Source organism: Oncorhynchus gorbuscha, linkage group LGY, assembly GCF_021184085.1.
Source record: "Oncorhynchus gorbuscha isolate QuinsamMale2020 ecotype Even-year linkage group LGY, OgorEven_v1.0, whole genome shotgun sequence".
Taxonomy (NCBI): Eukaryota; Metazoa; Chordata; class Actinopteri; order Salmoniformes; family Salmonidae; genus Oncorhynchus; species Oncorhynchus gorbuscha.
In genome coordinates, this window is record NC_060199.1 from 3119187 (window position 1) to 3131952 (window position 12766).

Below are 12766 nucleotides of genomic sequence, written 5' to 3' on the forward strand. Positions count from 1 at the left end.
AGTGTCCTTCTTTGCGAGGCATTGGAAAGCCTGGTCTTTGTGTTGAATATGTGTTTGAAATGCACTGCTCAACTGAAGGACCTTACAGATAATTGCATGTGTGGAGTACAGAGACAAGGTAGTCATTCAGAAATCATGTTCAACACTTTTATTGCACATAGTGAGTCCCATGCAACTTATCATGTGACTAATCAGATTTTAATCAGATTTTTACTCCTGAACTTATTTAGGCCATAACAGAAGGGTTAAATACTTATTGACTCAATACATTTCAGATTTTCATTTTTATTCATTTGTAAAAGAAAATTGAAGAAACATACTTCCACTTTGACGTTATGGGGTATTGTGGGTAGGCCAGTGGCACAAAATCTCAATTTTATCTATTTTAAATTCAGACCGTAACACAAAAAAAAATTTGTTAGAAGGGGTGTGAATACGTTCTGAAGGCACTGTAATATCGATGTAAACCTGGAGATGTTGGAGAGTTTCCAGTCATCTGATGATTCTCAGTACCGATACTGTTCTCTTTGAAGTAGAATGAATAATCGATATACGTTTAAATATTAGACATGTGTAAGCAGAATGAAGGCTGAGCCCATGTGAGTGTACAAAGCTGGATCAACATCGAGTCAACTGTTAGATATGTAAAAAAACAGAATCGTAAGCAGAATCTGTGTGGATGAGGCAAGGTAGACCAACAAGACGGGACTGGTCGGGGCCATATCTGATCTTGTGAAGGTTACTGGACATGCACATCGGTTAATCATACATAGACAACATCAGCCTGAAGACATTTGGACAGGAACATTAAATAATCTGTGATAGTGTAACGGTTTTCTTGACTTGAAGGAGAGGCGGACCAAAGCGCAGCGTGGTTGTTTTGATTCATGTTTAATAAAGCACTTCACATGAACAAACTAACAAAAACAAGAAACGTGAAAACCCAAAACAGTTCTATCTGGTGCAAACACAGAGACAGGAACAATCACCCACAAACACACAGTGAAACCCAGGCTACCTAAGTATGATTCTCAATCAGAGACAACTAATGACACCTGCCCCTGATTGAGAACCATACTAGGCCGAAACATAGAAATACCCAAATCATAGAAAAACAAACATAGACTGCCCACTCCAACTCACGCCCTGACCATACTAAATAATGACAAAACAAAGGAAATAAAGGTCAGAACGTGACAGGTGGGCACCAATAGGAGTGTGCATGTCACTCCACGAATAGAATCTATGCCCCAATGACTGAGTCAATAAGAGAATGGAAACTAAGTAAGACAACAAGATTCATAAAGTGGAGTGACGATGTAAGGGTGTAAGGGTAAGACTGTATAAAAGCCAAATACTAAGAATGAAGAGGCAGTTGTTCTATGGAATTGCCCGGCTCTGTTACTTTGTAATAAAGTCTAATTGAATTTACAAGTTCCGGTATCTGTGAAATATTTTGATTCCATAATTCCACATAATTGTCATGTGATCATGTATGGTTCTCCCACTACGGCTCGGGAAAGCATGCGGTTTATTAGGCTACAGATGAAATAAGATGAACTTCACAGGGTGGTGAAAGTGTAAGGTGAGAAGCTTGATGCTCCTTTCCAATATATATTGAGTGATTTATTCTGGTGACATGATGATCGATGTTGCTTGGCTGCCGTATTTACAACTTAAAATAATTTCGCTCTTATGTCCATAATAATCTAAACTGTATCTGTAAACTGTTAGCGAGAGCACACGTGCCAAAACCAAAGTGGGCACAAAACTATCAGTAGAGTTGAATTTGTATTTGTATTTTTTTTATCTGTACATGGGAATTTAAACGCAAAATCATTTTTATGTGCGCTATGTCGTCACGCACAGACTTTTATCCTGAGGCTAGGATCTGAGTACCCCACTCGAGCAGGCGGCAGGTAGCCTGGCGGGTAGGAGCGTTGGGCCAGTAACCAAAAGCTTGCTGGATGAAATCCCTGAGCCAACAAGGTAAAAATCTGTCTTTCTGGCAGTAAGCAAGGCAGTTAAGAAGAGGAGTTGGGTGCACAAGACACATTTCAGTTGAATGCATTCAGTTGTACAACTGACTAGGTATCCCCCTTTCCCTTCTTCTGAGATGTTTCTCTTACCCTAGCACTAGGTATCACCCCTTTCCCTTCTTCTGAGAAGTTTCTCTTACCCTAGCACTAGGTATCACCCCTTTCCCTTCTTCTGAGATGTTTCTCTTACCCTAGCACTAGGTATCCCCCCTTTCCCTTCTTCTGAGATGTTTCTCTTACCCTAGCACTAGGTATCCCCCTTTCCCTTCTTCTGAGATGTTTCTCTTACCCTAGCACTAGGTATCACCCCTTTCCCTTCTTCTGAGATGTTTCTCTTACCCTAGCACTAGGTATCACCCCTTTCCCTTCTTCTGAGATGTTTCTCTTACCCTAGCACTAGGTATCCCCCTTTCCCTTCTTCTGAGATGTTTCTCTTACCCTAGCACTAGGTATCACCCCTTTCCCTTCTTCTGAGATGTTTCTCTTACCCTAGCACTAGGTATCACCCCTTTCCCTTCTTCTGAGATGTTTCTCTAGCACCCTAGCACCACTAGATTTTGCATATGCTTGTTTTTCTCTCTTAGCTCAGTGTCATCATAAATCAGATGAACTCAGCCTGCACAGAACTGTAAACCTTATTTTGTTATTAGTGTGGGTTTGACTGACTGGTTCGTTTTTTGTACAGTTCACCAACTTGATTAATCGTGAAATCATTTACGTTTCACTTTTTAAAAAATGTTATCTTATTAAATGTTTCGGTTTAAGTTTTAGGATGAATGCCAGGAGCATGAAAGTAGGTACAGGAATTTCTTCTTCTGCATCATATAGTCCAGGATTTTGCATTTTTTAATGATATTTGAGGACAAAAATGCTTGATTTTCCTGCGTAAGTTCTGACATTTTGCATGCAATATGTTGGTTAAGAGGGGTTTAGGGTAACGGGACCATGTGACTGTCTGCCAGTAGGTGATTTTGTCAAATCTCTTGTGAAAATTAGCTAACGAGGGAAAAGGATTGTTGATGTGAGGCTCGATTGAACTATATTATGCAGTAAAGTGCAGTGATTGGTTGAAATTGCAAGCCCTCTATGTACTGCGGTGATGATAATATTGTGATGATTTGACTGTTTTATGCGGAAATAGTTGTGATTGGTCAAATTTGCGGGGAAATGTTGATTTTGCTAAAGACAATTGTGATTGCAGAATCCTAGAGGGATTGATGATAGACTATATTCCATTTCCCCTAAGACTTGAGAATCATTTAGTGTATCCATTTACTGTCTGTCCACTGACTCGTTTGTGTTCTTTTGACTCTGCAGGAGAACCCGTACGTACCTGTGCAGTGACGAGTGTGACGCCTCCAACCCGGACCTGGCCCACCCTCCTCAGCTGATGCAGGACCGCGAGCACACCGGCCGCATCACCTACTGGCAGACAGTCACATGGGCCCGTTATCCAGAACCCCTCTTGGCCAACATCTCCCTAGCCTGGAACAAGAGCCTGGAGCTGACGGACGACATCGCCATTACCTTTGAGTACGGCCGCCCCACCTTAATGGTGCTGGACAAGTCCATGGACCACGGCCGCACCTGGCAGCCCTACCAGTTCTACGCTGACGATTGTCTCGAGTCCTTTAACATGGCACCAAAGCGTGTCCCCGACCTATCGCCTGCAAATATTACCCTTGTCATCTGCACCGAGCAGTTCTCACGCTGGGTGGGATCGAAGAACGATAAGAACGTAAAGTTCGAGGTTCGGGAGCGCTTCGCAGTGTTCGCTGGGCCTAGGTTGCTCAACATGGACAGCTTGTATACCCGTATGGAGAGTATGAAGGGCCTGAGGGAATTCTTTACCTTCACTAACCTCAGGCTGAGGCTGCTCAGACCGGCCCTGGGGGGAACCTACATGCAGAGGGACAACCTGCTCAAGTACTTTTACGCCATCTCCAACATTGAGGTGCCCGCAAGGTAAGATTGAGTTACTGTTAAATGCGATAGAGAACAGCGTCATGTTCAGTACGGTGAAACAGAGTGAAACAGGGTGAAACGGGGTGAAACAGGGTGAAACGGGGTGAAACGGAGTGAAACAGGGTGAAACGGGGTGAAACAGGGTGAAACAGAGTGAAACAGGAACGGGGTGAAACAGAGTGAAACAAGGTGAAACAGAGTGAAACAGGGTGAAACAGGGTGAAACAGAGTGAAACGGAGTGAAACGGAGTGAAACAGGGTGAAACGGAGTGAAACAGAGTGAAACGGGGACATTCTACCTGAACTTGTCCATTTTCTGATGCTAATGTTCTGCTACGTTCTACTACGGTTTGCTCTCTACTGAGCAGGACCAAGGTGTTTTATAGAGAGAAGTGTTGGCTGCTGGGTAAATTAGTTTACTTCAAGACTTCATACACTGAAAATAGGTCAAACACCTGAAACGCTACTCTTATTGTTAGTTTAGAAAGCTATAATTAAATCACTGTTACATTCATACCCACTTTAACACTCCCCAACATACATAACCACACTAATCATAGGTCCTTTACACTGATCCTCTGTTACTCCCTGTGCATGAATCCTAGTACTGTCGCTGTCATTGGTCTACTAAGGCGTGATGATGAACGACGCTAATACATGGCCTCGGTGGTCTTAACATAAATCTGTGTCCACATCTACTGTGGCGCCGTGGGGCCGGGCAGGAACTGGGAACCTCTTACACGGCAACTTTGTGACAGGGAGAGATGGCTTTCGCTGTTGCACCGCCTGCTTAGCATCAACAAGCCATTTCTCCCTCCTCTCAAAATTATTATTCCAATCAAAATGACAGGGTGACATTTGAATGGTATTTAACAGCCACATTGGAATGGAGGGAGGAGGGGAGGAGAAGAGAAGGGCGGTGGAGGTGTGTAGCGTTAAAAGTGAGAAACGTGTGAGTGAAGGATTGTGTTGAAGAAGTGTTGGTTGACAGAGGTGATGAGAGAAGAAGAGGAGTAAGAGGGGTGTTTGAGGTCTTGAGTGGATGCTGACACAGCACTCCAGCCCCCCAGGAAGCTCTGCCACCCCCCGGCCTGTGGTTAGAAGCAGGAGCAGGCCTGGAGGTATTGATCACAGACACTTTTCATGCTTAGCATGGAGATGCAGAGGGAAAAGCTGAGCGAGCGATAGAGAGAAAGGTGTAAAGAGGGGAGGGATATGCAATTTCACATGGTTGGCCTTGGGAGTTTTTCCTGACAACAAATAGCCTAGATGTAGAGCCTAGAGTATCCTGGTTACTTTCTGGTCACTTGGTCAGGAATAACTCCTGACCCTATCTCCCAAACCCAACAACCCTGCCCAAGCCCCTTTGTCCAATACTTAACTTAACAATGTTGCGCAATTTCCCCTAATCAAATACATCAGTTGTTTTGTGATTTCTCGCTAGAGCAATAGCTACTGAACAACCGCATTGACTAAGTTGCTTTGCATAAAAGCGTCTGCTAGTTAAATGTCCATATATTATTATAATTTCCTTACCTACGGAACATACCTCATCTCTCAGTCTCTCCCTTTACATCCGGATCGAGCAAAGAAGCTATAACTGTACACTACTGACTATGCTGCTGTATCCGGTAACAAGAGGACCCAAATAGCCCCCATAGAAATGACTGACGCCTGATGTCTTCCTCCATCCCCACCCACACCCCCAGTAACATAATCACTGATCAATGCTGTTATTCTGGGATTGAATGGAGGGAGGGAGGGAGGGAGGGAAGGAGGGAGGGAATATAGGGTGACGGGGGTTGGTCGGTCAATGGGCCGGTGGACACTACTGTATAATCGGAGGTGTCTGATGATTACCGTTGGATATCGATTTCCGAAGGCGATTAGTCAATGTTCCCTCGGGACAATAGGGCTGAGCCATCTCATCTGGTACGGAACATATTTGGATTTCCAAACTGCTCGGGAGAACATTTTAATAATGAATAATGAATATTTACCCCCCGTTGCGGATGCGCTCGCGCTGAAATTGGTTTTATATTATAAAAGAAGACCAAATGGCTTCCTCGTCCAGGTAGCCGCAGTAATGACATAGGGTGGTGATATCGACAGTGGGAAGAGGTAGAGAGTCCTTTCTCGTGTGGCCCCTGCACTCCCCACTCCTGGCCCCTTCAGCAGCAGCTCAGTGACTGAACACTAAACAGTGAAAGGTAATAATCAGTCATTTAGCAACCTGGATGGGAGACAAGGTTGTTGGAGATCATACAGGGTAGAGGACAGTGCAGGGATGGAGGGATGAAGAGGAGGGGAACAGAGGATAGAGAAGGGGACAAGGAGGAAGAAAGAGAAGAGAGAGGTATGGGGAGGGACAAGGAGAATGACAGAATAGAGAGATGGAGGGATGATGAGGAGGGGGACAGTGAAGAGAGATTAGGGTGCTGGAATTGGAGAGAGGGTTAGCAAGGTGGTGAAGGGACAGAGCGGTTGGGATATGATTGATTCTGATTGTTCCATTTCCCCTCAAGGGTTGAAGACCTGTCTGTCTATGTATTTTTCTGTTCTTCACTTATTATAGGTCTATATTCCCCAAGAGATTAAATCATTTCTATACTACTCAGGTACTGTACATACACCTTGCTTGGTCATACTATATTGATCAGGCCCTATAAAAACGGTGCTATCTCACTGTATAACCGGAACTCTGACTCTCTGTCTCCCCTCTTCATCTCTCCATCTGTCACTGGCTATCCAGAGCTATGGAGCGCTGCTACCAACGACCATTCTAAACCATTCTAGAATGTATAATGTATTTGGATTAGGACTGTGCACAGACGTGGATTGGGCCTTTCTAAAGGAATAGGCAGCAGGTCAATGAGTGAGTCTGTATAATGGAATCGATGTTCCGGCTTAGAGCCATAGAGGAAGAATAGAAAGAGCCACCTAAGTGGATTATAGGCCCAAGACAGAAAGCCCTGCTGTGGCCAGAGACGGATGAGGATGAGGGCAATGAGGGTGAAGACCTACATTTGTCTCCCTAGTAATCTGACAGAAAGCATAAGGCAGGGTGGCAGGCTATAGGTGGCATCAAGACGTCTGTTAAAAGGCACACAGAGGGTGTCTTTTTCCTGTCACAAAGACACCTGCGCTGTGAGCTAATGCAAAACAAAGTGTAAACAAAATTATATCTGCAGCGCCATTTATGTTGTAGCATTTCTTTTTATCAATTACAATGAGGAGAAACTTAAATTTAAGCGCAGATTTACGGAGCATTTACACTATACAAGCAGCACTTGCCCAGCCATGCATCGCCCTCATGTGGGTGCCAGCAAGCAAGCAAGCTAAGTGCTACGTATCAACAGCCATTGTCAGACAATCCAGTAGGGGTCGGAAGCTATTGTGAGCATCAATTGGTAATTTACGTCATGATGTTGCGGAGTATTTTTTTTTTATAATGTTCAGCTTTCTCCAACTTTAGTGCAAGTTTAGTTTTCTCGCCTATGCTCGCATCGCTCGACGGTTCCCCCCGACCACTTTGCTTCTCTCACTTTCCTTTAATTGAAAGTGAATGGCTTCCGATATTTCACCACGCGATGCCCCTTCCTAGTTTAAATGGCCAATTAGTTAAAGCACGCTACACGCGCCACAAGCACTGCAAACACGAGGTATAGTATTCTACCATTATTTTGAATGTTGCAGTGCAGTGCGGCAGTTCACAGCGCAGCTGTTTAACTTCTTGGTGACAGGGGGGCAGGATTGAGTAGCTTGGATGAATAAGGTACCCAGAGTAAACTGCCTGCTACTCTGTCCCAGATGCTAATATATGCATATTATTAGTAGTATTGGATAGAAAATACTCTGAAGTTTCTAAAACTGTTTGAATGATGTCTGTGAGTATAACATAACTCATATGGCAGGCGGAAACCTGAGAAATATCCAACCAGGAAATGGGGAATCTGAGGCTTGTAGTTTTTTAAAACTCAGCCCCTATTGTAGATACAGTGGGATATTGGTTATGTTGCACTTCCTAAAGCTTCCACTAGATGTCAACAGTCTTTAGAACTTTGTTTGAGGATTCTACTGTGAAGGGGGGCCGCATGAGAGAGGAATGAGTCAGGTGTCTGGCAGATTGCCACAGGCTCTGAGGCAAGGTCCGGAGAGAGTTAGCTCTCGTTCCATTGATTTTCTACAAACAATTGGAATTCTCCAATTGGAACATTATTGAAATGTTATGATAACAACATTCTAAAGATTGATTCTATACTTAGTTTGACATGTTTCTACGTGCTGTAACGGAACTTAAAAAAAAACTTTTTGTCCGACGTACGGCGCGACCTGAACGTGCTTTTGGATTCTGTACTTAGATTATTGCATGTTTTTTTTTCTTTCCGTAGAGTAAAAAAAAATATGACACAGCGGTGGCATTAAGGAGAAGTATATCTCTAATTCCATTTATAACAGTTTTGTTTTCATCAACATTTATAATGAGTATTTCTGTAAATAGATGTGGCTCTCTGCACAGTCACCGTATATTTGAGAAATACTGAAGGTAACGCGCCAATGTAAAATGAGAGTTTTTGATATAAATATGCATTTTATCAAACAAAACATACATGTATTGTGTAACATGAAGTCCTATGAGTGTCATCTGATGAAGATCATCAAAGGTTAGTGATTAATTTGATCTCTATCTGTGCTTTTTGAAACTCCTCTCTGGCTGGAAAAATGGCTGTATTATTCTGTGAGTTGGTAGGTGACCTAACATAATCGTTTGCGGTGCTTTCGCTGTAAAGCATTTTTGAAATCAGACACTGTGGCTGGATTAACGAGAATTTTATCTTTAAAATGGTGTAAAATACTTGTATGCTTGAGGAATTTTAATTATGAGAATTTTGTTGTTTTGAATTTGGCACCCTGCACTTTCAGTGACTGTTGGCGAGGTGGGACGCTACCATCCCGCATATCCCAGAGAGATTAAGCAAAATGAAAATGTTGCCCAAAGACTTTCTTAGTTGAGTTTGAACAGGCCCATTCTCAAGTTGAGGGAACAACTCTTCTTTTAATTAATTTTTTCTTTACTTTCTCAACATGTTGGAGACACCTCAAACCAAGTGACCATACGATGTTAATGCTAATGAATCGGAGTAGTGTTTTTCAGATGAACATGTTGTATCGTGCTTGTTTGGCGTGTTTGTCTCTTGGCCATGTGTATCTCCCTTTGATACCTGGGCCCCCTGCTGAGTGAGATAATGTGCTGAGTGCTCTTGGCTCCCTCAGTCTCCTTCTACCCAGCTGTTTGTGCTGATAGGGCGGAAACGGGTGGAGCTAGGCTTCTGCAAGTTTGGGGGAGTGTGGGGTGGTAGGGCTGAGGGCTGTAACAGGTGCGGCTACGCCTGGGGTACTACAAGTTTAGAGGACGGGGGGTAGGGATGGAATGGGTGAGGCTACTGCAGGTTTGGAGGACTGGGGAGTGGGGGGGTGAGACCTTCCTTGATTTGAGGGATATTTCTTGTTTTATTTATTTATTTATTTTACAATTTGCATTTGTTTATGCCGATCTAAAATAAGACATACATCTCTAGTGCTTTAGGCTATAAACAAGCTGTGAAATGCCAGAGGAAGATGCAACATTCAGAAGCTAAGCTACAACCTTCTAAAGTTGAAAAGTCTAAGTAATTTTGCTTTGCTTGGGAAGAGATCTTATACAATGTGTGACTCTGTCGCTATCAATTGATCAAATCACTTTCTGTAAAATAGAAGTTGTAATTAAATTGAGCGTTCATATGAACTAAGGGCTGTTCGGGTGGGAGGAGCTTAACATTATCTTCATGGCTCAAAGACACAGTACATCTGGGTATTGCAGATAGGACTGTATTTGTTTAACAGGCAAGGTCTGTGTAAACTTTGTGTGATAGGAAGTTATGCGTGACATTCAAGAGCTCTGTGTGAGGTACATATGTGGGTGACAGATAAGACTGTGTGACAGGTAAGGCTATGTGACAGGTAGGTTTGTATGTATTATGTGAAAATGACAGGTTGTTAGTCCCAAGTAGTGAGTAATTTTGGGTCTCAAAGCTCTGTCTACTTTACCTCCTGTGGAGAATGAAGGATTGCTGCTAGCTAGCCCTTTGTTGTTCCTCCGTTTCACAGCACTCTTTTTTTAGGACTTGATTATCGATGTTATTGGAACTTTGTCTTTGGAAACTGCCACACTGACTGGGGTTTTGAATTATGCCAAAGTTTTCTTTGGTGTCCTTTACCTTGTGAAGGTGAGGGGAGAGGAGGTAGAAACCCATATAGGGAGGGAGGGAGGGGGGGATGATAGATGTTGAGATGATGAACCTTCAGTATAGAAGCATGGTACTGGGCTGTGTGATTTTGTGTTGAATTATGGTGTGTGTGTGTGTGTGTGTGAAGCTCTGTAAGTGTCATCCAACACACAGCTGCCTACATGGTGAGTGAGTAGCATTCCACCTCCAAAACTGATAATGAGGTTATACGTGACTGTAGTTCCACCAAAAATATGTTAAGATTTCAGGTAATACATTTAAGTTAACACAATGATTTCTGGATATCTGAACTCATATCATAACACTTAAAAAAAAATCTGTTGATATATTTTTAGCATTTCCATCCAACTAGAAAATGCAAACATACTGTATCTTACGTGTGAGAAGTGTCTTGGAAAGATACATTCTACACATGCATTAATGCAGATAAGGTGGGACCATTCTAGCCAATGAGAGGGCAGATACGAGTGTGAACCACAGACACATCTCCGATATAAAGTGTTTTTTCCCCAAAGTTGCCGAAATTCCACACGTCTCCATTTATGTCAGTGCATTCCTAACAACCTCACCATTACGAAACGTCATCTTGATCAAATAAACCTCACGTAGCAAATTAGCAACAACAACAAAAAATATGTTGACTAAATTCGACACGGTCATTGAACTCTGTACAATATCCCTCAGTTCATGGTTTTATTTTCGTGAACAGATTTTGTGCGGAGTAAACTCACGGCCGGCCCGCTCATTAGACAGGATTAGGGCTGACAGATTAACAAGTGCGGCATTTTCTGAGCTAAACTGACCAAGACGCACCTCCAATAACAACACATAAAACCTCAGACAAGTCTGCCTAAAAACAATGACAATTTCTCTCAACCAGTGGCATATGGGCGTTTTAGGTGAGCGCAGATGCTGAACATTGATAGCAGTGCCCACTTTGTCAAAGACAGGGGGGCAAAATATTTTGTTTGTGCATTCCAAGCGTGCCTCTCCAGGGTCCTGTTGGAGAGACGCATCTCTGCAGCGCTCCACCAACATTCCTTCAAAAACATAATCTATCATAAATCATGTAGCAGATACAGGATATGGTGGAAAGAATATGTGGCCTTTTTTGTAGCCCACAGGCTGGAGATCAAATGTATGACTTTTTACTTCGTGCAGCCGATCAAATAGCCTAACCTAAATGGCGCTCTCATGTTAACAAAAAAACACATCCTAAAAACAGGACAGGTCCAAGTAAAATGGACAATCATCCCATATTGTCATGGTCATGGTTTTAAATGTACCTCAGTAAACATGGACTGATGCTGATTCCTTTTGGATGTCTTTTGGTGCAGTTCCGGATCGGCCTTGATTTCGACATCCATGGACTTTGGTTTTTGGTCTGGACCAAATCTGAACCAATCCTAGACGTCTATGTTTGGTTCAGATTTGGTGCAGTCCAGACCAGGATTGATTTAAACGTCCACAGACATAGATTTTTGGTCTGGGCCAGACCAAATCTGATCCAATCATAGGCTTTCGATATTTGGTTCAAATTTTGTCCTGTCTTGATTTGGCCCAAACATAGAAATCTATAAATGACTTATTTTCAACTTTCATTCAGAACCTAAAATGTACTTGATTTCAATGTCCGGAAAATACGATTTTTTTAACGTCTAGAAAATATGCCTTTTCAACGTCTTGGAAAATATGTCTTTTAGACATCTTTTCAACATAATTTTGCTCACTGGGACTATTCTAGTTTTGCAGGGGGTGGCATTTTTTGGTCTTGCCTATGGTGGCAGAAGGGCAAGGATTGGCCCTGAGTAAACCCTGTGGCTTTCCACGCCCCTTATATGTTACCTCAGGCAAGCTCCTCCCCTCAGAGGTTAACTTCCAGCTAGAGAGACGGCTTTCTCAGAAAACAGATCGCTCTTTAAATCATTCATGAGAGGGCTCTTCGGGAAAAGAAAGACATGCAGAAAGGAGAGGAGAGGAAGGGCAACAAAGCGGCAATGAGGTGTCATTCTTCCTCTCATATGCAGTGATTTATGACACAGAGGTTGTAACTGATTTGATAATCACTGGTTATTTCCCCTCCAAGGCAGGAGAATGTAAGAAGTCAGCGGTTTTTTTATTTTTATGTTTGTTTTTTTTTTTTCTTCTCCTCTTTCAGTGAATCTTGCTTTCTTCTCTATGCTTCACACACACACTTACACACACGCACCCCCTTTCTTCCATAAATATCCTTTTAAATTCACATACACAATACATAATTATCCTCTCTTCCTTGTGGTACTCTATGGAGTCAATTTGTTCAAAAGAATATGCCCAAAATAAAAAAATACGTAAAATATATATTTTTAATTGTAAGTGAAAGTGATGCACATTGAGAAAAAAATATATATACAGTACCAGTCAAACGTTGACACGCTACTCATTCAAGGGTTTTCTTTATTTGGACTATTTTCTACATTGTAGAATAATAGTGAA

The 12766-nt window shown here is 42.6% G+C and overlaps 1 protein-coding gene across 1 annotated transcript in view; it reads left to right on the top strand.

The window, feature by feature from the left end:
• The first annotated feature begins 582 nt into the window (after positions 1-582).
• The window catches only part of LOC124016624, a 122780-nt gene continuing 110596 nt past the window's right edge, over positions 583-12766 (top strand). Inside the window, exons 1-2 of the mRNA XM_046332151.1 lie at positions 583-599; positions 3357-4004. Of these exons, the coding sequence (XP_046188107.1) occupies positions 583-599; positions 3357-4004 (665 nt within the window). The remainder of the gene's footprint in view (positions 600-3356; positions 4005-12766) is intronic.